The sequence below is a fragment of the Gopherus flavomarginatus genome, chromosome 4 (assembly GCF_025201925.1).
Source record: "Gopherus flavomarginatus isolate rGopFla2 chromosome 4, rGopFla2.mat.asm, whole genome shotgun sequence".
NCBI classification, from domain to species: Eukaryota; Metazoa; Chordata; order Testudines; family Testudinidae; genus Gopherus; species Gopherus flavomarginatus.
Window position 1 is genome coordinate 103,512,326 of NC_066620.1, and position 26,284 is coordinate 103,538,609.

Sequence of the window (26,284 nt, forward strand, 5' to 3'; positions counted from 1 at the left end):
TGCAGGAGATCTGCAGGAAGAATCCACACACACAAAGTAAAAGGACACTGGAGAGAAATAATCTGTAATCAGGGCTGTCCTTACCCATAGGCAGCCGCCTAGGGCACCACTAGCTCTGGGGGCACCACTCTGCCGGGAGCCCGGACAGATGGGAAGCAGTGAAGAATGTAAGAGCAGGGCTGCTGGGTCCTAGAGAGAGCCGAATGCAGCACAGTCTGAGGGAGGGGATTGGCTGCTGGGGTCTCTGGGAAGGGGTGGGGGAAGGAACTCACCTGTGAGTGTGACTCTTTCTCCCGGCATGACGGCTGTCAGGGCTGGGTTGGGTGAGATGCTGGGGAGGGTGGGGGGCAAGGCTGGCTGCACAGGCAGCCAGGATTGGAACAGTCACACACGGCTGGGCTGCAGATAGCCAGATAGCATGTGTGAAAAATCAGGACAGGGGGTTGGGGTAGGGTGAGCAGATGTCTCACTTCTATAATTTTGGCGTCTTGTTCTTATATAGACTCCTATTCCCCCCCACCTCCTGTCCTGATTTTTCACACTTGCTGTCTGGTCACCCTAGGTGGGGGTAATTGGTACCTATATAAGACAAAGCCCCAAATATCAGGACTGGCCCTATAAAATCAGGACATCTGGATCTGGTCACCCTAGCTGGGGAGTGCATCTCTCCCCCGGACTGGCAGTGATCCATCTCATCCAGGGGGAGCTGCACAGGGCAGGATGAGCTGCTGTGGCTCCATGGGTGCCCCGTCCCTGAGATCAGATGCTGCGCTAACTTCACCATGCTCTGTTGGGCTGGCGGTGGTGCGCATTGGTGTGTGATCAGACCTGAGTGTTTGCTGCTGCTGTTGCCGCTTAGCAACCCAAGAGGTGGATTTTGGGGGTCCTGCAGTTTTCCACCTAACTCCTCCTCTACTGCAGCTGTTGGGCCAGCAGGTGGGGGAGGGGGGGTGAACCAAGCATGAAAGCAGTACTGTGTTGCCATTTTGATTGTCATTGAGCAAATTTGTTTGCCAAAAACGCTTGCTAACAATCCTGAATTCAATTTCAATTTTTTTAAAATCAATATCTTAGCCAAAAACAGAAAATTAAGTTATTGACAATTATATGTGACAACTTTGGTATGAGGAAGGGAGTGGGCCAGTTTTCATCAGAGAAACAAAAAATGTTGACTGACTTTCTTATAGCCCCGTTACTGCTAAATAGAGCCCTCCAACAACAGTAATACGCTCATCTCCTTACTAGTGTACAGAGCAGGGGTCGGCAACCTACGGCACATGTGCCAAAGGTTGCACACAAGCTGATTTTTGATGGCATGCAGCGGTGGGCTGAGCGGCTCAGCCTGCCACTGCTCTGGGGTTCCGGCTGCTGCCCCATTGCCACCGAGGGTCCCAGCTGCCAGCCCCACTCAGCACCTGCTGCTTGGCTGGGGACCCCCAAGGAACCCCAGGCTGGCAGCAGGTTGAGCAGGCCGACGGCTGAGACCCCAGCTGAGCCACTCAACCCACTGTCGGCCTGGGGTTCCATTCACTCAGCTGGCAGCGGGCTGAGCGGGACTAAATTCAATGAAATAGGAAAACCAGAGCAATTAATGACAAAGTGCAAGAACCTACAGCAGTGGTCCCCAACATTTTTTGTCTGGCACGTGCCAGACGAAGAACCATGGTGGCGGACGAGCATCCGCCAAAATGCCGCCAAAATTTGGCGGCATTTCGGCAGCGACGCCTCTGGATGACTCTGCTTGTCGGCGGCAAGCAGTGTCATCCAGAGGCGTCGGTGCCAAAATGCCACCAAATTTCAGAAGCATTTCGGCAGATGCTCGCCCTCTGGCCAGTATGCAGGTGCATTGACAGGCTTCTGTGGGCGCCATGGCGCCCGCGGGCACCGCGTTGGGGACCTCGACCTAGAGAGCCTCGTGAAGCACGGTGATCATTTTGATTTAAATGGACTTGAACTGTACGAAGAATTGAGTTGTTGCCACATGCAAAATCGATGGACATTGTACAGTTTATTCATACCAGAAAATTTGTTGACATATATCCTAATGTGTACATTGCCACTCGTATTCTACTGACAATTCCTGTAACAGTAGCATCAGGAGAACGGAGTTTCTCAAAACTAAAGCTCGTTAAAAACTCTCTCTGCTCTACAATGAGTCAGGAACACTTGACTGGTCTTGCTATTCTTGCAATCAAACAAGACATCACTTTGTCTTTGTCATACGATGACATTCTTACTGATTTTGCAGCCAAAAAAGCCAGAAAGATTGCTTTTAATTAAAAACTAATCCTTGTTTCAATACCCTTCATATAAATTTCCAATAAAATGTTGACAAATTTTAAAAATATTATTTGCATCATTCTGTCAAATCAGAATTTTTCCTATAGTGCTACTTTTTAGTGCTAGTTCATCAGCATTACAGTGTGCTTAATTAAGTTAAACTGGTTTTAATAACATGCATGTGGCAAGTTTTCCAATACTGCAAGCTTATGTTTGTGTTGCTAAGAGCAAGTCAGGCACAGGGGCACCAGTTTAATAATCCCGCCTAGGGCACCATAAATCCTAAGGACGGCCCTGTCTGTAATGACAATGCTGGTCAAAGATAAAGATAATGGGCCAAACATGCATGTTTTAAACATGCATATAAAGTTCCAGTATAATGGTACTTGAAAAACTTATGCAGTATTTAAGTTGAATGCCTCTGTGAAAATGTCAGAAATAAAGGATACCTGCTAAAATTTAATTCACACAAGCCATACTTGCTTTTTTAAGAATACTTTGTAAGAAACAGCAGAGTTATCAGCAGCTCACAGATTAGAGTGATTCTCTTAACTAAAGGGTCTTGGGATTTTGATTAAAATCCTCTGAAAGGTTCTGTAAAACACAATGTTTTCAGAGAATAGGATACTAGTTTACTTCACTTTTCTGGCAGTGCACAGTGGCACCAAACAGAAAAGCAATCCATAAATTGGAAAAAAGGGTAATGGACTAAAAAAACAAGGTTTGGTTGTTTTTAGAGCTTATCAAGCCCTACAGGGTTTGATAGAAATTCAGTTTATTTTATAAATTACTGATAAAAATGTCATTTTTTATCCCCACAATCTGAATTCATGCAATATGTTGGCAGTAAGGGATTTCAAAAATTTCAATAAGGAGAGGGATGACCCTCTGCAATCCTCCCCACCTGCAACAGAGTCGTATTGGCAACAAAACAATTCTGATATCAATTGGTTTAAATACACAGTTAGGGTTTGTCTATAAAGATCAGTGACACCATTCTGGGCCCTTCTTAACAAGGACCACGTTTGCTACGGAAATGCTAATGTGGCTTCACTGAAAAGTCAAATTAAATAGCTGTACTCTTATGCAGCTCACTAAACATTTCCAGTTGTAGGTTGTTTTTAAAAACAAACAAACAAAAAAACCACACACCAACAGCCTCGAGGTCACCAAACTTCCCCCCCCCCCCAAAAGCAGTCAAGTACAATATATTATCTTATGAGGTTATATGTACTTTAAAGCAAGTAAATGTATTGGTCAGTGGCAAACGTAGAGAGTTAATAAGCTTACAGCAAATCTTAAGAAAAATATATAATATTTTGATGTGGTTAGGATTTTTTCTTAAGATTCACTGTAAGGCCTGGTCTACACTACGCATTTATACCGAATTTAGCAGCGTTAAACCGAATTAACCCTGCACCCGTCCACACACTGAAGCCCTTTATATCGATATTAAGGGCTTTTAATACTGGTATCTGTAATCCTCCCCGACGAGAGGAGTAGCACTGAAATCAGTATTGCCATGTCGGATTAGGGTTAGTGTGGGAGCAAATTGACAGTATTGGCCTCCGGGCGCTATCCCACAGAGCACCATTGTGACCACTTTGGACAGCAATCTGAACTCGGATGCACTGGCCAGGTAGACAGGAAAAGCCCCACAAACTTTTGAATTTCATTTCCTGTTTGCCCAGCACGGAACGCCGATCAGCATGGGTGACCATGCAGTCCCAGAATCCAAAAAGAGCTCCAGCATGGGCCGTACGGGAGATACTGGATCTGATCGCTGTATGGGGAGACAAATCTGTTCTATCAGAGCTCTGTTCCAAAAGACGAAATGCCAAAACATTTGAAAAAATCTCCAAGGCTATGACAGACAGAGGCCACAGCAGGGACTCAGCACAGTGCTGTGTAACAGATAGCCACAGAATCAAATGGACGCTCATGGAGGGAGAGACGGGGGGACTGAGGACTCGAGCTATCTAACAGTTCCCGCACTCTCCGAAAACCATTTGCATTCTTGGCTGAGCTCCCAATGCCTGAAGGGTCAAAAACATTGTCGCGGGTGACTCAGGGTATATGTCATCAATTTCCCTTCATGAAAGAAAAGGGGAAAAAAATCGTTTCTCGCCTTTTTTCAATGTCACCGTATGTCTACTAGTAGGAGCAGTGCTGAACAGCAGCATCCCCTCCCCTCCCGTCCCTGATGGCAGACGGTGTAATAGGCTTGGTAACCGTCCTCTTCATCCCGTGAGTGCTCCTGGCTGGCCTCGGTGAGGTCGGCTGGGGGTACCTGGGCAAAAATGGGAATGACTCCCGGTCATTCCCTTCTTTAAGCTTTGTCTCCTGGAGATTCAGTCCTGTCTGGAATATCATAGCAGCTGGAGGCTGCCTCCCCATCATTTTATCTCACTAAAAAGTCAGTGTTTCTTATTCATGCATTCTTTATTACTTCATCACACAAATGGGGGATTAACTGCCACGGTAGCCCAGGAGGGGTGGGGGAGGAGGGAAGCATCAGGTGGGGCTGTTGCATGGGCACCCCCTAGAATGGCATGCAGCTTATCATTTCTGCGAGATGTCTGGGGCTCTGACCCGGAGCAGCTGTCCTCTCTGGTTCTTCAGTAGGCTTGCCCCATATTCTAGGCAGGACTGACTCTACTTTTAGACAAAACGTAAAGAAGGGAATGACCTAGGGAGTCATTCCCATTTTTGTCCATGTGCCCCCGGCTGACCTCAGCGAGGTCAGCCAGGAGCACCCATGATAGCAGCAGATGGTACAACAGGACCGGTAACCGTCATCGCCAATTTCCAAAGCAGCAGACAGTGCAACAGGGCTGGTAACTGTCTCTGCTACCTTGCAAAGGAAAATGAATGCTGCTGTGTAGCACTGCAGTACCGTGTCTGTCAGTAGCATCCAGTACAAATACGGTGAGAGTGAAAAAAGGCTAAACGGGCTCCATGGTTGCTATGCTATGGCGTCTGCCAGGGCAGTCCAGGGAAAAAGGGCATGAAATGATTGTCTGCCGTTGCTTTCACAGAGGAAGGACTGAGTGATGACATTTACCCAGAATCACCCGCGACACTGTTTTTGCCCCATCATGCATTGGGATCTCAACCCAGAATTCCAATGGGCGGGGGAGACTGCAGGAACTATGGGATAGCTATGGGATAGCTACCCACAGTGCAACGCTCCGGAAATCGACGCTAGCCTTGGTACATGGACGCACACCACCAAATTAATGTGCTTAGTGTGGCCGCGTGCACTCGACTTTATATAATCTGTTTCCAAATACTGGTTTCTGTAAAATTGGAATAATCCAGTAGTGTAGACATACCCTAAGCTAATTACCGTAACTTTCTATGTTTGCCACTGTATACACACACACACAGGATTTAAAAAACATGCAGTTAGGTCATTTAAAATGCCTGTTACCCACCCCCAAAAAGTATGATGTGCTCCTTTTAAGAATAATCAAAATTTTGATTCCAAAAAAAACATTCTATTCTAAATAAGATTTAATTATCCATTTTGTTTGATTGTTTGAAGGAGGCAAAGCTCTTAAACTCCATTATTTACAATCTGTTAAACTAAGTGCTTAACATCACATACATAGCTGGAAAACATCAGATTTGTTTCCAATACTCTGAATGCTGGTTTTCTTCCAGTATTAACAGTTTATCAGCTAAATATCAGAAGCCATCATGATTTTGGTAACTATTTAATGTCATTTCCTTTACCATATCATGCTAACTTCACAGTACTAACAGAAATCCCTTTAATAACAGTCCTCATCCTCAAAGGAAACCTGCACACTTTCAAAAGATGAGACTGGGAGCTTAAATTCATAACTTTGCTAGACACTAAAAATCATGGTCTTAATAAAGACATGATTTATGGTTTATTACAACAATCTGTAACCCACTAGCCCCCCTTTTGTCCTATGACTACAGGGGTGTTAAAGGGTCACTTCACCTCGAATAGTCCCTTAGAATGTGTGTAAACTACTTATGCTAAACTTCTATCTAGGCAATCTTGTATTTAGCTCTGATACCTTATCCAGACCTGAAGAAGAGCTCTGTATAGTTCAAAAGCTTGTCTCGCTCACCAACAGAAGTTGGCCCAATAAAAGATATTACCTCATCCACTTTGTCTCTAGAAATCCTTTTGTCAAGGGTGCAGAAAACACTGCAAGGGGAATTGAAGAGAAGAATGTTCAATTATATTTTAAGAAGAAAATGAAAGTACCCCTAAGGTACTCACTTATTGAAACAAATACCTTTGTATTTCAAAATAAAAGTTTCTCCTAGAGGCCATGCCTTAGCCCCTGGCCCCAGCTGCGCCACCGACCAGACTTTTAATGGCCTGGTTGGCGGTACTGACCGGAGCCGCCAGGGTCCCTTTTCCACCGGGCGTTCCGGTCGAAAACCAGACACCTCATAACCCTAGAGAGAGGGGAAGAGAAGGAGAGGGAAATGAAGACAGGTTCTGCTTTGACATCAGCCCAGCAACTGATAAATGATGAGAAAGTGTAATATCTCAGCGGCATGTGCATTTGCATCAGAACGTGATGCAAGAGGTGCAGACAAACTGGATCCACTCCACATATGTCCACCCACCAAGAGCCTGCCTGCATTCTTGGAGTTCAGTACATTCATTCATCAAGTAGTACTGGACATCCTAAAGTGGTGTCTTCAAGACTTGCAAATCCCACTCATGCCCTTCCTGCCTTGTGAAAGCAAGTCTCAAGCAAGTAGTGCCTCTCATGAGAAAAATAGCTAATATCTCATTCAGGGGAGGAATGTTCCCTTCCTCTTTCAAGCAATGCAACACTGAAAAACCCTCATTGAACACATCAGTTTTAGCAATCACCAAATGTCAAACAGAATCTGTTCCTGAGCAAACTCTTCACCTTTCTGCCAAGTAGGTGAGGCAGCACCAGCACCTGATGGGAGAAATAGTGTCCAAGATGCTCCATGTGCCTCCCTTCTCCTACAAAAAGGGCTGTTCCCCTACTGGCTTCCCTGCCTTTCCTCGTGGGGAGCAGAGCAGGAAAGAGAGCGAGCCTGTAGCCTTCAGCTCTCCCGCCTGCTAGCTTACTCACCTTTAGAGTCAGAATCTAAGGGGAAGAGAATGGTCCTGTCAGTTCCATCTGTCTTGTTGGCACTGATCAACAGGGTATATGGGTAGAGGAGGATTACTGGGAGCACAAGGGATGTTCCCCTGCAGTATATGGAGATATGTGCACATGCACACACTGTACCTCACATTTGGCTTGTGACGGGTCTGCTTGTGACAGGGACTCCTGGCAAAAACATATATTTCCTTGTCCCCATTGTTTTGCTTGTGCAATATCCCATCACACACGATGATGAAATGTCACTGTGGCAAATGCCATCCACACCCACGAGGGCTTACAAACACCAGACTTGGTGACCTTTCCATTTCGGTCTTCCACTATAAGATTTCTTCTCCTGCAGAGATACCCAGCACACAGCCTGGTCTTTGGGCTGTGAGCTGAAAGAGAAAGTATGGCCACACATGCATAAACTAGACACAACAGTATTTTGAAAAAATAATAAAAAAGAGCTTAAACATTATATTCTTTTCAGCCGTAAGGACAGCATAGAACTTGCTTGAACTAGCTGCAAAAATGAAGGTCAACATTTTCAGACTTGGGTGCCTAATGTTGGTTCCTACTATAAGTGACCTGATAGTCAGTGGTGTTGAGCACCTGTGGTACCATTGACTTCAATGGCATTTGAGAGTACTAACACTCAGGACTTCAGTGCTTCCTGGGTCCTAAATTTCTCATGCAATTTCTTAATGTTTGCAATATAGTTTGAGATGCTCAATCACAAAGTGCTGAACATCCACAAAACTGACTTAATTCTTATATTCTGAAGCAAAACTTTGTGGTTACCCTACATAGCCCTTTAAAGAAAAGAACTGCAACACAGAATGATATAGCAAATGAAAGAAAAAGTGTCAGATTAAAAATCATTGATCAAATCCAAATCTCTTCACTTGTGTTACCAAAACCATCTTACGTTGCTGAAACACAATATTTTCAAGACCCAATTTTCACTGTTATGTTATATTATTTACCAACTGCACTTCGCTCAGCTCGGTCACTGGAAATAAATTAGTGAATTCATTTGTGGTTCTCATGCAATAGGATCATGCTACAGTGTTTGGGCGGCAAACCCTGCAATGGAAAATCATTAAAAAAAATCACTGACAAGAAAAGGTTACCGTTAATATGTTCTGTAAAGTTGTTTTTTTAAAAAAAGAACACAACCTAATTTGGGGGGTTAGTTATCTGACAGTGATCCTTTATGATTTTACAAATGATTAATATAGAATGGGAAAATCTAAGTGAACAAAATTGTGTTAAGAGCATACACATTCGCTGAACAGTTAAACAAATATGAGACAAGCACACAGATTTATTTTGAGAGAGTTAATGTAGAAACAGAACAGCTGGAGACTATTAAAATAACTCATTAGAGAAAAGAAAAAAAACTGTTTTAATAAGATCAGCTGACAGGTGGCTATGCTTGAGAAGCGCCCTGCCTGCATCCTGAATAGTAGTATTAGTTATTGAAGCTACTGTGTGATCTTCAAATGAGAATTTACAGCTGGCAAATTTAAACATCAGCACTGCAGGACAGACTGAAAGACATCCAAAGAATACCACCTGTCATCTCAACACAGGGGTAGAACACTGGGAGCATGCTGGCCTCTGCGTGTGCGTAGGTTTGGAAGAGAAAGAAAGAAGGTACACCTCTACCTCAATATAATGCAACCCGATATAACACGAATTTGGATATAATGCTGTCATAAACAGATAGCTAAGGGTTAATGTCTCTTTCACCTGAAAAAAAAAAAAGTATCCTGAAACACCTGACCAGAGGACCAATCAGGAAACCAGACTTTTTTCAACTCTGGGTGGAGGGAAGTTTGTGTCCGAGTTCTTTGTCTTCTGCCTGAATATCTCTCAGCTAGAGAAGGATTTTTCTATTTCCTGCTTTCTAATCTTCTGTTTCCAAGTTGTGAGTACAAAGTTGGTTTTTTGTTTTGTATTTACATGTCTATACTTGCTGGAGTGCTTTAAATTGTATTCTTTTGAATAAGGCTGTTTATTCATATTTCTTTTAAGCAATTGACCCTGTATTTGTCACCTTAATACAGAGAGACCATTTGTATGTATTTTTCTTTCTTTTTTACATAAAGCTTTCTTTTAAGACCTGTTGGAGTTTTTCTTTAGTGAGGAACTCCAGGGAATTGGGTCTGCAGCTCACCAGGGAATTGGTGGGAGGAAGAAGTCAGGGGAAAACCTGTGTGTGTTAGATGTACTAGCCTGACTTTGCATTCACTCTGGGTGAGGAGGGAAGAGAGATTGACTCTCGGTAATTCTGTTCTCCAGGCTGGGAACGGGGAGGGTGGAATCCCTCTGTTTAGATTCACGGAGGTTGCTTCTGTGTATCTCTCCAGGAACACCTGGAGGGGGGGGGAAGGGAAAAGGTTTATTTCCCTTTGTTGTGAGACTCAAGGGATTTGGGTCTTGGGGTCCCCAGGCAAGGTTTTTGGGGGGACCAAAGTGCCCCAAAACACTCTAATTTTTTGGGTGGTGGCAGCAGTACCAGGTCCAAGCTGGTAACTAAGCTTGGAGGTTTTCATGCTAACCCCATATTTTGGACGCTAAGGTCCAAATCTGGGACTAGGTTACTGACAAATGCGGTAAAGCAGAGCTCAGGGGGGAGGGCTGCACACTCCGGTGGATCAAAGCAACTTCGATATAACATGGTTTCACCTATAATGCGGTAAGATTTTTTGGCTCCCGAGGACAGCGTTATATCAAGTAGAAGTGTACATAAAATATTGTCTTATGGTTAAAGCTCATGGTTGGGAACTAGGTGATTCAAAAATTATTTTTCCTGGCTCTATTACACTCTTACTATGTGAACTTAGGCAAGTCACTTCTAACTGCTCCGGGCCTCAGTTTCCCCATGTCATGTGAGGTTTAATCAATTCACATTTGTAAGCTGTTTTGAGATCCTCACTTGGAAGGCACTATACACATGTAAGGAGATAGGAAAAACGATATAGCTAAGGGGCACCCAGGACTTAAGTGTTTCCTGGGGCCTGATATCTCCTGGAGGCCATGTCGACAGCAAACTAAATGACACTCTTTCACATTCCTCCTATCTCAAAGGCTCCCAGCAGTTTCTGAAAGTTGGCCATGACCAGCAGGAAGTTTAGAAAGAACAACTGTAATCAAAAGTTTTCAAATACATATAGTTTATATTCTTTGTGAGATGTCCTTATCTTCTGATCTCTTAGGCCCAGAGCCTAAACTAAATTCATGGATGGAGTTTTCTTTTAAAAGCTGCTACCTTACCTGCGCTGTGAATGATGTAGTTGCTTTAGTTAGGCTAGACTGAATGCTTCCAGAGTCAATACATTTGAGCAAATGATTTTGGTCCAAAAGGACCAAAAGAACTAATTTTATGGGAACATAAGGTGGGACAGTTCCCAAATGAATGTGCTTGAAATCCTAATTGAAGAGGGATTGGTGATTTCAGACATTTCCCAATATACTGTCACACACACTAAAACATCAACACTTTGGAAAAGTCCAGGACCAAGCTGTTTAGATGACTCACTGTATACATCACTTCAGCAGAGACAGTGCTCTTTGCAGGTCAAGGAACTGGCTGAGCTGGGTGGAGAAGCTCACCTTGCAGCAGCTGTCTATACCATATCTAGTATGTGAATACAAGATTTCACATGGTCCAAACAAAGGGGTAGGGCGGGATGAGCTTGGGACCACAGCCCTGTACTCCCTTCTGCCCAACCAGCAGACGCCCCTCCCTTTTTGCCAGGCTAGAATAGTGATCTGTGCTAGACTCCCATTGTTCTTATATATGTGGAATCCAGGCACTGGTATTCTCCCTGGCCCCTGTTCAGGGGCATAAGGGAAGGGGAACAGGGAAATCTTTTTTCTGTCCTCCTCACTCATGTCCTCTCTTTTTGCACATCAGCACATGGTTTGGCACAATCCATCCCTTGTTTTTTATTTGTAGCACAATGACCAACACTAGCACTACACTAGGAGCAGCTCACTTATAATGCAATGCTTTGCATTTAAAGAGCTTTAGGAGGGGTTACCCAAAACTAAGATGACCCTCTGAAACCCCACACTTCCCCTAAAAAGAGAAGGCCTCCCTCACACACACTATTTGGCTAGTTTTCATCCAAAGAAAATCTTTAGGATGTAAATGTGGAGGGTTGAAGGCAGAAACTTGCCCAAGGATCAGTAGTATGCTAAAAGGCTGCAATGCTGTATGTCCAGGGGTAAAAATTGTATACTTATTTTCTTCAGTTAGATCAAGCATAAAACCCATAATCTCAGTTAAAAGTAGAAGCATGCACCTCTTTGGGCTACAAAGGAAAGGGTTAAGATGCAGTTACATACTATGAAATTTGATTAGATAGCACATCTTAAAAATTGTTAACATTCTGAACGACTGACTTTTGTTAAAATGAATTTCACTGGCAGCTGGCCCGTACTTTACTCAGACATGACCAACCACCCTCTTTGAATAAGACATCTGACAATCAAAGTTTGCCAAAAGGAGGACGACAGAATCCAAAAGGGGAAAATTTTGTTTCCAGACTTCTAATAGAGCATTATGAACAGTGAAAATTAAAACAAAAAAAATAATTTTTAATCTAAAAGAACAAAATGCTCTTTGAGCAAGACAATGGGCTACTGACACCAACATTTTACTGGCCTTCTACTACTATATATTTTCTCCTTGTGCCTGTAACTTCTGTGTTCATGCAAGTATGTATGGACCAAACCTGTGTGTGTGTGTGTGTGTGAAGACTTGCCAGAGTACAACGATGGTCATGGTTTTCCCATTCTGCCATTAACATTTAAAGCAGGAGGGATAACTAAGGAATCATCCACGGCTATGAAGTTCCAATCCTGTTACAGTGCCTGTTGGAAATAAATATACTGAAACTTTATGTATTTGGTGAATCATAAGTCTTAAAGACTGGGTTAAATTGCATGAAGTCTTATAAAATGCTCACCTGTTTTTAAGCATTGAGGTGCCAATCACCATATCTCCCACTTAAATGACAGGAGAGGGCAGTAAGGACCTTGCAGAATAAAGTACAAAGTGTACCAGTAACCACCTATTTTTTCCTAAAGGGAAGGCACGATGACTCTAGTATAAATACTTTCCCAACTGTTCTGTCCTATACACACACCACAGAACGCAAACACACACACACGTTGCACACAGAATGAAAAGCTGTTAGTCTGCCTTCCAAGTGCAAGTACGAGAATGTCAACAATGACCCAAGATGACTCAGGGGCTTCTTAATATCCCCTGACATTTAGTAAATGCAGAAACACTTTCAAATGAGTTTTTAATTATATAGATGTGATAATATTTTTAAATGCTTAGTGTAACTCATGCAAGCACCCCAAGCAGTCATATGATAAAAGTAACAGAGCCAAAAACAAAACAAACAAAAAAATCCACAGCTCAGCTATATGTAAAAACATAGCCTTGTTTAGGTAAAACTGACCTCATCTAGGATGGCTATTGAAACAAATATTTTGAATTGTGAAGTGCAGAAGTAATTCAGAGTTGTGGTATGAAAAAGGATACAGAACATTTTGTACCTCATCTACTTTCTTGCTCCTCCAAAAAACTTACTTTGTTTTCTTTAAGATACTGGCCTCATAGATAGGAGGGAAGCAGTAGATGTTCAGCTGTAACTTGATTTTAGTAAGGCTTTTGACATAGTCTTGCATTACATTTTCATAACCAAACGAGGGAAATGTAGTCTAGGTGAAATTACTTCACTTAGGAAGGAAAAAAATCAAATCCACAACTACAAAACAGAAAATAACTGGCTAGGCAGTAGAACTGCTGAAAAGGATGTGCGGGTTATACTGGATCACAAACTGAATGAGTCAACATGATGCATCTGTGAAAAAGGCTAATATCATTCATACAAACATAAGAATGGCCATATTGGGTCAAACCAATTGTCCTGCCTTCTGACAGCGGCCAGTGCCAGATGCTTCAGAGGGAATGAAAAGAACAAGGCAATTTATCAAGTGATCCATCCTCTGTCATCAGGTCCCAGCTTCTGGCAGCTGGAAGTTTAGGGACACCAAGAACATGAGGGTCCCTGACCATCTTGACTAACAGCCACTGATGGGGCTATCCTCCATGAACTTATCCAATTATTTTTTGAACCTTGTTATAATATTCGCCTGCACAACATCCATCGTAGGGTGTATTAACAGGAGTGCCATATGTAAGAAATGGGATGTAATTGTCCTGCTCAACACAGCACTGGGTAGACCTCAGCTGGAGTACTGCGTCCAACCGTGGGTACCACACTTTAGGAAAGATGTGGACAAATTGAAGAAAGTCCAGAGGAGAGCAAAAAAATGATAAAAACACTTTAGAAAACCTGACCTCTGAGGAAAAGTTTAAAAAACTGGGCATGTTTAGTCTTGAGAAAAGAAGACTGAGGAGGAACCTGATATCAGTCGTCAAATATGTTGAGGGTTGCTATAAAGAGGACTATGATCACTTGTTCTCCATGTCCACTGAAGGTAGGACAAGAAGTAATCAGCTTAATCTGCAGCTAAGGAGATTTACATTGGATATTTGGGAAAACTTTAACTATTAGGGTAGTTAAGCTCTGGAATATGGTGTCATTGGAGGTTTTTCTGAACACATTAGACAAACACCTATCAGAGGTGGTCTAGGTTTATTTGGTCCTGCCACAGCGCAGGGGACTAGACTTGATGATTTCTCATATCACTTTCTATAAGGTCACATAATAAGGCAGCAGGCTGTCCTATCACAAATGTGCCCTAGAGATCCTTTTCCTTGGGTGTCTCTGAACTCTGAAGTAAGCACCGTGGCACTTCAGCTGGTGAGGACAATCACAGATCTGGAAAAAGAATTAAATATCCAGAAACTGGAATCGATCCATGTGGCAATAAACAGCAACCTTACGAGGTGCTGGAATAGGCTAACGCTTATTTCTGAAACTTGCAAGCAGCGTAATTTCAAATGAACATTTAATTACAAAATGTCATTTCTAGCTTTCATAACCCTTTCTTTAACATATCACTTCATATTTATACCTAATGACACCCAATGTGTTAGGTAATCATGGGTGAAATCTGGCAATGGTGCAGCCATTGGGAGGTTTCACCACTGACTGAGATGGGATCAGGATGTAACCCCGTATTTTTGTCTTTAGTGGGAAATTATGTGTATACTACACATTGGAGATCTGTGTGCAACAGGTCACCTCAAGCAGTCTGTACTGTTCTCAAGTTGCTAAGCACACGCAGTATCAATGCAAAAACCACAAAATTAGCACAGGTATATTCCACAGAACAGAAGGTCAGCCACTAGTAGCATTTGTGTCACCAAAGAAAGCTGAGCAAAGAAAAACAAGAATTGGAATCAGATCAGTCTGTGAAAGACACCACTTGCAGCTGGCTGAGTCTACTTGAGCTTTAGAGGAAGAACATGAAATTTTTAGGCTCACCCAAATTTCTTAAGCACTCTAGTCCAACGTTTCTCAAATGCGGCTACCAGGAAGTTTTCATGTGGCCACAACAGCCTCCTGGGCAGTGATTGGGAGGGTAGGGGAGCAAAGCATCAGACCCTCCCATTCCCTTCTTGTTGCTCCTGGATGTGCAGTGCCCTGCACCACCTCTGGAGAGAGATGTGGCACAACACGGCAGGAGTAAGGTGAGTTCTTGACCCATCTTGGGGGGAGGTGGTTTCGGTGGCAGGTTCCAGCAGCCACAGCCCCGGGCTCCGACTGTGGGGCAGTGGGTACTGAACCCCCGGCTCTGGCTACATGGCCCTGGCCTCCAGCTGTGGGGCTTCAGCCTCCGGCCTCTGGTTCCAGCTGTGTGGCAGCAGACACTGCCCCCTGGCTCCAGTCCCAAGCTCCAGCCGTGCAGTGGCAAGCACCGACCAGCAGCTCCAGCCGTGTGGCCCCAGCCCCTGGCGCTGATCTCCTGCCCCAGCTGCACAGCAGCAGACGCCAACCCACAGCTCTGTTCCCGAGCTCTGGCCACGTGGTGGCAGAGCTGGCCCTGGGTGCCAACCTCTGGCCGTTCAGCAGCAAGTGCTGGCTCCAGTCATGGAGCAGCAGGTGCTGGCTCCTGGCTCCAGCCACGCAGCCCTGGGCTTTGGCACCCAGCTCCAGGCTCTGGCCATGTGGCAGCCGGCTCTGATCCCTGGTTCCAGTCACCAGCTCTGGGCTCTGGCTGCATGGCAACAGACACCAGGCCCTGGCTTTGACCATGTGACTCATCACCCATCCTCATCATCCCTGCTGCTTCCCATAGCCCCACATCCATCCCCCTCATTGCCCTGGGCCCCCACTGGCTCCCTGACCCTGCATCCATCCTCTGACTCCTGCCACCTTCCCTTGTGGCCCCCCCATCCAGGGCCTGATGAGTCCTGGGGCTTGCTGAGAAAAGTGATATTAGCAAACATGCACATATCACTTTTCACACCAGACTTACTAGCTATCTGTGAAAAGTGATACTTGTATGTTTGTTAAAAATCAAATCAATGTTCATAGCCTCCCAGTAGCTACTAAGTGTGCTGTAATATAAACAAAGATATAAATATCACTCCCAAAGGGGGAGGCAGCATTATTTTTATTATTGAGTCTGCTAAAAAACCCTACAAATATAAATTACAATGATTTGGATGTGTATCTGTGCATATTTAATTGTTTTTCTTAAAGTTAATTAAGTACTTTAGGAAAAAGTGTCAGTGTGGCCACCAGTGAGAGTTGGTGGCTGCACTCTGAGGTGACCAAATTATTATTTTTTTTTTTTTGAGAGAGAGAACCCATGCTCTAGCGAAACTGCATGATTGATATTCTTGGTCTCAGTCTCAAAAGCTATTTAGATATCCAGCATGACAAATACAGGGCCTAATCCAATGCTAATTAAGTAAGTGGAAAGCCTCAGGCAGTTGGACCAGGCTCACAGTTATCTTAACAAATTTGATATCTTCCATTGTTGTATACAGAAGAGCTCTGCTTAAACTCAAAAATTGGTCTCTCACCAACATAAGTTGGTCCTATAAAAGATATTACCTCACCCATCTTGTCTCTCTAACATGACAAATAGATAATTATATTCCTGACCAAAGCAGCGTACGCACTATACAGTCTGATTAAAATCAAGACCATACAACTTAACATGAACCCTGACACCAGGAATGACTGAAGGGAGACTAAAGATAACTCATTCTCTAACTTTTCAAGCATCCTGTTTCAATTTTTTGTAATTATGTAATTGGATGATGAACAAATAAGTATTTTGTTAATAGCCTTTAATTTCAAAGAACTTACTAGATATCTTTCTTCTTGCCTCATACTTGGGGTGCGGATCATATGATTCTGCTCCCCTCTCCAGTCTCCAAATCGACGGAAAAAATAGTTGGATAAAAATCGGTTGACAGGATCCCTAATAATATTGATGTACACTGGCTGTTCTCCTCCAAACCTGGTGGGGGAAATGTGTAGATCTCATTAGATGTTTGCAAACATACATTCACATCTCACAATCAAATGCTTTAAAAAGGTGTTCTCTATGCAAGTTTAAAGCTGCTGGAAGTTTAGAAGTCGTATGAAGGCCCTTATCGATGGTAACAGTGCCTCAGCTCCTTCTAAGAGTGCATCAGGCCCCTTTAAGCTGGAAGGTAAGTATTGTATTAAGATATATACATTTCAGCCAGAGAAAAGTTCCCTACTATGAAGAGCAACTATGCCAACTATTATTCTACTTGGGTTCTCTCCTTGAATTTTTCAGTTCAAGTACTTTCTGCAGTTAAATCTGGTCCTTTGGATTCCTATTCCCATGTACTGATTTCCCATCTGGGTGGCCAAAATGAAAGCAAAATGCAATCCATGGAGTTCTACAAGGTGGCCCTGCAAGCACGTTCATCTTTTAAATGAAGGCCATGACCTGAGAGATGCCAGTTGGCAATGCTCAATCTTGTTGCAGCAGCATTCACTTGGAAAAAGTGAAAGAGCTCAAATCATGCTTCACAGAGCTGGGTGGAATGCCTTGTTTTTATATGCTGTGGCTTATACAAATCTTTTTCCTTATTTTCGTTAATAGCTATTAAGTATTTATTTAGCACCTTAACTTTGCATGGTGAGATATCTATCTATCTATAAAGGAAGAGACAACCCCTGCCTCATAGAACTTAAAATATGAATCACCAGTACATAGAGGTTTAAGGAAAAGGAAGGGGTAGAGAAAGTTGGGACCATCATTAAAACAAAAGCAAAGTGCAACCTAAGCCCCCAGATCTTGCAGATGAAGCCATAAACCAGGGCTTCCTCTGCAGACCGAGAACATCCTCACAATAGATGCTGGGATCTCTCTTTTGTTATCTCCCAGGGGTTGAGGCAACGGTTTATAATCTCCCCTTACCCCTAATTTCATGTTCGGGGAAGGTAGGGTAGAGAATCAGCTGTCCTATCTTTTGTTTTCAGTGTGCTGAAAAAGTAATCATATTTCTCAATTCAATAAATCATCTTCAGGAGAATGGGCTTACCTCACCAAACCAATACTGAGAGAAGGAAAGTTGCTTGTGTTCCTCCTTCAGCCAAAATATCTGAAGTGAAAAGGGCATATTGCAGGCTACAAAAGCCTCAAGACAGAAAAATGGGAGTAGAGCCTGTTGGGAGAGAGGTATTCCTAGGGTGGGGCCAACCTGGAACTTGCCTGAACTAAGGATAGGGGGGAATGTTTTAGTATTTAAAAATGACAAAATGACATGTTGATTCATGAAAGCACTTAAGCAGATGCTTAAGTGCCACTGAGTTTGATAGAACATAAGCACATAGCATGAATTTGTGAATAAGGATACTTTTCTGAATTGGAACCCAAAGTTTCAGGGGGGAAAAACTGATCAGAGGAGAGAAAATTGCAATTGTAATTTAGCAAGAGGGAAATAAAACTAATTTTGAAGTTCCTCTTAATTTTCTAAATTAAAGACATGAGAATGAAATGTCAGAACATTTTATAAATACAGAACCTGCAAAAAGTTTTTAAAATGTGAATTTTAGTAAAAAAGAAATAAAAATGTGTACAGCAATGCATACTTGATATTTATTCTTAGACCTCCCAGTGAACTGAATAAAGTTTGCATCATCTTCTGTATGTGTCCACTGACCAGTGAGTAAAGTCTGCAAGTGCTTATACACGACTAATTTAATGCATGTCAGCAGTTGGCTTGGTATCTGAGATCAGCTTTTGCAGCTTCAGTGCCATAATTTGTAATTGCATAGACAACACAAAAACTGAACTTCCAGATTTAGAAACCAGGATGTTACTTACTTCCTGATTAGAGCACTTTATGAATGTGGACCTCTTTCAAAATTAAGTCTGTTTTGGCATTTGTACTGACATGCATTTTTTCTAACAGAAGTTTGGAGTCTGAAACATTATAAGCTGTGTTTATATGATTATCTAAACTGTTCAGCTCCAGAATGCTAATATTCATGGCAAACAACAGCTGCCTGCCATGATATATCCTAATGCTTCCAGGAAACAAGGTCTTTAGGGTATTAACAGAAGCAACAAAGATCAGCAAAGTAAACTCAATATAATTATAAATATATATGCTATATAGTATAAACATCAGTAAAATCAAAGTAAATATTATTCAAGGAAGATTAATTCAAACTAGGACAAGTGCAGAGAACTACTAGGCTCACCAGGAAAATTGATAGCCTACTGTAGGAGAGGAGTCAAAAAGTGACTTGCTTGTTAGGCTAGCAGAACAAAGGCTGAGAGGGGCTATGGTTGCTCTGGATAAATACACGAGGGAAGTAAACACCATGGAGGGAGAAGAGCTATTTAAACTGAAAGACAATGTTGTCACAAGAACAAATGGGCATAAACTGGCCCTGGAGAAATGTTAACTGGAAATCAGGTGGTTTCCAACCATCAGAAGACTGAGGTTCTGGAATAGCCTCCAAATAGGAGTACTGGAGGCAAGCAACCTGACTAGTTTTAAAATGGGGCTTGATAAATTATTGAACAGGATTATATGACAGGGTTGTCTATAATACCAGGAGGCGGATTCAACAACCCAGGAAGTCTCTTCCAGTCCTATATTCCTATTTAAGTTTTCAGTGTGAGGACCTTTTGCTAATAAAGGACAGTCACCTGTTCCGTAACTTGCATTCTTTGATATATGTTGCTCATGTCTATCCCTCAGTACGTGTGCATGCGCGCCAACGTGCACCAGTGCTGGAAGATTTTACCTCAGTAGTACCAATAGGGGGAGCACTGCTGCAACCTCTGGAGTGGCGCCTCTATAGTGCACTGTAAGGGGAGCCACGTGCTCCCCCCACTCTCAGTTCCTTCTTGCAGGATCAACTCTGACAGAGGGGCAGGAGGGCAGGATGTGGAATAGACATGAGCAACACATCTCGAAGAACACCAGTTACGGAACAGGTAACTGTCCTTTCTTCTTCGAGTGCTTGCTCATGTGTATTCCACAGTAGGTGATTGCAAGCTACCCACATAGGTGGGTAGGAGTTCATAGATTCCCTGGCTGAAGCACAGCCCTACTGAAACCAGCACCATCTCTGGCATGGGAGACTATTGCATAATGTGACGTGAACGTGTGTACTGAGGATCAGGTAGCTGCTCTACAGATGTCCTAGATAGGGACATGGGCCACCAAGGAGGCCTGACACCTTATCGAGTGAGCCCTTATGATAGGTGGTGTGGGAACCCCTGCTAGCTGGTAGCATGTGTGGATGCACGATGTAATCCACTGGAAAAACCTCTGGGTGGAGATCAATTGACCCCTCATGCACTCGGCCGAAGCAACAAAGAGTTGTGAAGACCTGCAGAACGGCTTAGTCCAATCCAGATAAAAAGTCAGGACTCTGAACACATCGAGCGTATGGAAGCGATGTTCCTCGTTAGAGGCATGATGTTTGGGGCAGAGGATAGGCAGGAAGACGTCCTGGCCCATGTGAAAAGTGGAGACCACCTTAGGGAGGAATGCTGGATGTGGGCAGAGCTGAACCTTGTCCTTGTGAAAGACTGTGTAAAGGGGGTCGCAGGTCAGGGCCCTGAGCTCCGAGAGCTGCCAGGCTGGCGTGATAGCCACGAGGAAGTCTATCTTCCATGAAAGGGGAGACCATGAGCATGTGGCCAGGGGTTCAAATATTGTGGCACTGTTGCAGGTGAGTACTCTGATCACCTTGCCACACAGCTGGGAGCTGAACGCCACACAGACTAAGCCTATTGTCCTGAGTTCCCTGACATTTATGTGAAGGGACAGCTCCACGGCTGAACACATCCCTTGGGTCTGTGAGTTCCCTATGTGGGCTCTTGACTCCAGGTCCGACGCGTCGGACACTAGGTCAAGTGACGGGGTCGAGTCCCAGAAGGGAATTCCCCGGAGCATATTGGCTGGGCATGACCACCACTGTAGCGTAGTGATCACCCACGCCGGTACCGAGAGCACCTTTTCCTAGTTTTTCCTGGGCTTGGGAGAACTTTGAGGCCAACCAGAGTTGGAGGGGCCTCATCCAAAGCCTGGTGTGGCGGACCATACACGTGCATGCCACCACACGGCCCAGGAGCTGCAGGCATGCCCTGGCTGTGGAGACGGGGAACTCTGCGACAGAGGTTATAAGCCCCTTCAGGGTCTGGAACCTGTCCAGGGGAAGGGAGGCTGTGGCCTTGGAAGCATCCAGGAGAGCACCTATGAATTCTATGAGCCGCACCAGAACCAATGTCGACTTGGCTTCGTTCACTAAGAGGCCTAGGTTGGCACACATAGCTAAGAGCAGGTCCATGTGGTTTTGTACCGCAAGTTGCCCTTGAGCAGCCAGTTGTCGAGGTAGGGGAATATCTGTACCCCTTGGCCTCTGAGATAGGCTGCCACTACTGCCATACACTTCATGAATACGCTGGGTGCAGTGGACAAGCCAAACGGAAGGACCGTAAATTGGTAGTGGTCCTGTCCCACTAGGAAACAGAGGAAGCATCTGTGCCCCTCGAATATATGGATATGGAAGTATGTGTCCTGAAGGTCCAGGGCAGCATACCAATTGCCAAGGTCCAGAGAGGGTATGATATACACCAGAGAGACCATGCGGAACTAGCATTTTGCCATGAGCCAACTGAGGTCTCACAGATCCAGGATGGGCTTGAGCCCCGCTTTCGCCCTGGGGATCAGGAAGTAACGGGCATAAAACCCTTTCCCCCGGAACTCCCATGGAACCTCCTCCACAGCTCCCAAGCTGAGGAGCCGACCCACTTTCTGCTGTAGCAGGGGTAAATGCGACGGATCCCCCCTGCTGTCGGTGGGAGGGCAGGGTGAGACAAATCGTAGTGTGTAACCCTGGGAAATGCTGTTGAGGGCGCATCGGTCTGATGTTATTCAGGACCATCCTGTAAGGAACGCACACAAGCCGTTGCTCAAGGCAAACTTTAATCATAGGAGGGTCCTCTCGGGGGTCACCGGGGTACCCTCTTGCAACCAGTCAAAAGTGCCTCTTGCCCTGCTGCTTGCCCCTGGAGGGCCCAGACTGCGGGGCAGAGCGAGACTGCCTCTGAGGTCACCTCTTTTGGGTCTTGGACCTCTTGTAGGCAGGCTCGTATCTCGGCTGGGTGCAGGGATGGAGACCTAAGTCTTAGGCTTTTCCTTGGGCGGGCCCTACTGGGTCAGACCAATGGTCCATGTAGCCCAATATCCTGTCTTCTGACAGTGGCAAACGCCAAGTGCCCTAGAGGGAATAAACAGAACAGGTAATCATTAAGTGATCTATCCTCTTTCGCCCATTCCCAGCATCCGGCAAACAGAGGCTAGGGATACGATCCCATCCTAGCTATCCTTCATGAACTTACCTAGTTCTTTTTTGAACTCTGTTACAGTCCTGGCCTTCACAACATCCTCTGGCAAGGAGTTCCACAGGCTGACTGTGCGTTGTGTGAAGAAATACTTCCTTTTGTTTGTTTTAAACCTGTTGCCCATTAATTTCATTTGGTGATCCCTAGTTCTTGTGTTATAAGGAGTAAATAACACTTCCATATTTACTTTCTCCACACCAGTCATGATTTTATAGACCTCTATCATATTCCCTCTTAGTCACCTCTTTTCCAAGCTGAAAAGTCCCAGTCTTATTAATCTCTCCTCATATGGAAGCTGTACCATACCCATAATGATTTTTGTTGCTCTTTTCTATACCTTTTCCAATATATCTTTTTTTGAGATGGGGCAACCAGATCCGCATGCAGTGTTCAAGATGTGGGTGTACCATGGATTTATACTAATGCACTATGTAGACAAGCCCTTAGACTGTATCTGCCTTAGGCACAGAACAGGATTTCATCTGTGCCTTGTATAGTGCTGAGGACACCATAATAGTTTAGCAAATATTAAATCAAATGAACTACTATTACTATTATCTTCTAAACACTACTACCCCCTCCCATTTGTGACTGCATGACCTCTCTGTGGTAAGCAAATGCTTAAGTAGAATATTAGCTAGTGTGTTTTTAGCTGTCTTCATGCATTTTAGTAGATGGCAACACAGAAGGGAGCCAGTACCATGTGACTAGCCAGCTCTCCACAGAACTCGTGCAAGTGCTGCATGGACCACAGTTTGCAAACCCGTGAACTGACTGACTGCTTATCTGAGACTCATCTGAAGGGGACAAGAGCAACTTAACAACAAATCACACTTCTATCTAAATATATATGTAACCCCCTTTCCTGTTCACTGGCCCAGCATGAGGTTGTTCAAGATAGGGGAAGCCTGCCTTGTGACTTTTTACACAATTTTGGGAAACTAGGCCTGAGGTGCCTTTCTGTGCTCTGTGGTGGGTGTCAGTGAGTGTTCACCTCGTAGCAGACTCACTCAGACACGCTACCAGGAACAAGGCTTTATTCAGTAAAGAACATAGAACAGGATTACAGTCCAGCAGCATCCTCTCTGCTTGCCTGTAACATGCTCCCAGCTCAGTGCTGAGAACTCCTTTTGTGGGGGGCAGAGGTACATCCTGGCAGGAACCAGGAGGTTCTCCCAAGATGCCAAAGTTTGTAGCCCAGAACTTGTAGTTCCCAGGGCTGCTGTTGAAGCACAATGGACCTTGGGCTATATATATTGCCCTTCTACTCTTATGTCTAAGGCAATTACAAATGAGAGAGATTAAAGAATATATTTCTCTAGCATGCTTGCTTTGTGCATCTTACTTCACTCTATGTACAACCAGTTTCATTACTTCCCTGCCAAAGTCAATTTTTTTTTCCTGTTTTCGTGGGTCACACAGCAGAAGAGGAGAGGAAGAAATAAAAAATAAAAACCAATGTGGATTTAAACTACACAAAAATGGTAGGTAGTTCAGAAGGGACACCTGACAACTTTTAATCCATTTATGCAACTGACTAGATTTCAGGTTAACAGTGTCCCTTTAATCAATAAAATGTCCTTAAAAGGCTAATATAACTTTAGCCTTTATAACTTTAAACTATAAAATCTATAAAGTTATCATTTTATAACTTTTTGACTTATCTGAAGCCCATTTATGATAGCCCTGGGAAACCAAGGTTACAATAATCTGAATGAATGCTCTATGCTGCCTCTGATGGAGTGTTCACCCCCACGGACGGGTTAATGTGGGCCACAAGGAGCCAAATAACTTTATATGCTGCAGCAGAACCAGAGATTGATAAGGTCTAATGGCAGATAAGCCCAACTGGGAAGAGTATAAAGTCAGGAAGGGGTTGCAGGGAAGAGACCTCCGGTCATTTCCTAAAAGAAGGGGGAATTGGCTAGGGACAAGGAGAAGATACAGGCGTAGGATAAGTCTTGAGGTTCTGCTCTGGACTAGGGGATCCTACAAGAGGCCTAGAGGAATGAAGTAGTCCTGGGGAGCAGTTAAATCTCTGGAGGTAAACCCAGAGATAGGCAAGGAGATAGAGGTGGAATAAGAGTCGAGGGAAACAACAATTGGGACTGAGACTGACTCAACCTAGGTTGCAAGACATAGGGTCCCTGGGCTCAAACCAGACTAACAAGTGGACCTGGGATCCCCTTCCAGCAACAGGAGAAGTGGCACAGGACCTGGAACTGGAACAGAAGACTACCTGAGACAGCATGTAGACAGCATATCCAGGAGCATTTAATTATCCCAGATGCAGAGGAGACTGTATATTGACCTGGCCAGAGCACTGAGTCACAAACAGGGAGTCCCCTTGATCACAGCCAAGGGGGCCACAGCTTGAGCAACCAAAGGAAGTGAGTGCTAGATGGGCAAAAGCAAATGCCCAGACCCAGCCACAAGGAGGTGCACATGCGGTGAGTGGAACTCCCTTCACACTGTCTTATTCCACATAGTGTTTTTCAAAAATGTCCCACAATACCAAAAGGCCAAAGAGCACACAGTAGTTGTGCTGAGCCTTCCATTAAGTGATGGTTACTGTCTTTAATAGGGTGAGTTCAAAAGGGGAAAAGGAGGGGGGGAGGGGAAGAGGTAAGAGGGACTGTAGCACCTTGTGGCCAGTCAGTGCACACTTTACAAGATGGACCTTGCAGAATGATAGAAAATGTCTCACAATGTGTTTAATGACTATATAAAAGCTATAGTTTAAGCTTGTGCATTCAATTTTGACATTTCCTGACTTAAGGGTTTTACCATGCAGTCTTAACTTTTCTCTTAACATAGTTTAACAGCATTTCCTAAGGAAGAAGTTGTCTTAAGAAAAAAAATCCATAAAGCTGGATATCCTGCACCCACTCCAGGTATGCATCCAAGTGCTCCTGCAACCAAACTGTGCAAGCCAGTGAGCACTGAATGAATTAGGGCTGTTATACTCTCACTCTTTTCTATGCACTAAAGCCTGGTTCATTCAACACACACTTTACTCTGCATCTTAGTAGATGTGCGCATTCAGTACACAGTCACATCAGCAGCACACACCTGCACAGCACAGACTACTTCCCTTCCCAACATTGGTGTGTGATGGTTCAAACACATCACTGATTCAGTGATAAATTTACATTGTGTGTGCAAAGTGTAACTTTCAAAGCCTCTTAAATCAGCTAAATCTCAATCAGTTTTGAACAGATCAAAGGCATTTCTCTTCAATTAAGGGAATCTCTCAGTTAAATTTTAACTTTCTATATTCTCAGCCATTTCAGAGACAACTGTTCATTGAAAGGTTGCACTAATTACTTATAATGCAGAAACTATAATTTTCTGAAATGTTACTCATACTAAAATACAGGCTTAAGTTTTCCTCCCCAAAACAGAAAATAAGTGTCCAATGTAGAGACCAGGGCTAGAAAATGTCATCCTAAATGGCCACATTTTTTAAACAGTTATGAGTAACTGAAATCAGGGTTTAGAACAGAAACTCTGACGTTTCTGAGAATAGAAACCCTGAGTAACTGAAAAGAGGGTTTAGAATAGAAACCCTGCCTCAGCAATGTTAACTATTGTTCCATCTAGGGATACTCCTGACCAAGCTAACTTAAAGTTATCATGAATATATCAAGATTCAAAAACATGCCAGATATTCTTCCTTCAAAATGACTTTCTGTTGCTAGACTGAAGGCCCAGTTTTGGGGAGTTCCCCCAGCACAGGGATGGAGAGACTTAGGGTACGTCTATACATACAGCACTGCAGTGGCACAACTGTACTGATACAGACGCTCCCCAGGATATGCATACCCGACTTACGGAAATCCAAAACTTACGGAAAAGGTTCCGCAAGCTTTTTCTTTTTTGGGGGAGGGAGGGGAGTGGGAGTGTAATTGTCGGAGATACATTCCAGACTTACGCAAGGCATTCTGGAACGGAACGCTTGCATAAGTCGGGGAGCTTCTGTACAGCCACGCTGCTGCAGCACATCTGGTGAAGATGCTCTA

General features: G+C 44.0%; 1 protein-coding gene across 1 annotated transcript in view; it reads right to left on the bottom strand.

The window, feature by feature from the left end:
• Window positions 1-26,284, bottom strand: part of UST (uronyl 2-sulfotransferase) — a 308,265-nt gene that overhangs the window by 99,888 nt on the left and 182,093 nt on the right. The window contains exon 5 of the mRNA XM_050949786.1: window positions 16,721-16,874. Within this exon, the coding sequence (XP_050805743.1) occupies window positions 16,721-16,874 (154 nt within the window). The remainder of the gene's footprint in view (window positions 1-16,720; window positions 16,875-26,284) is intronic.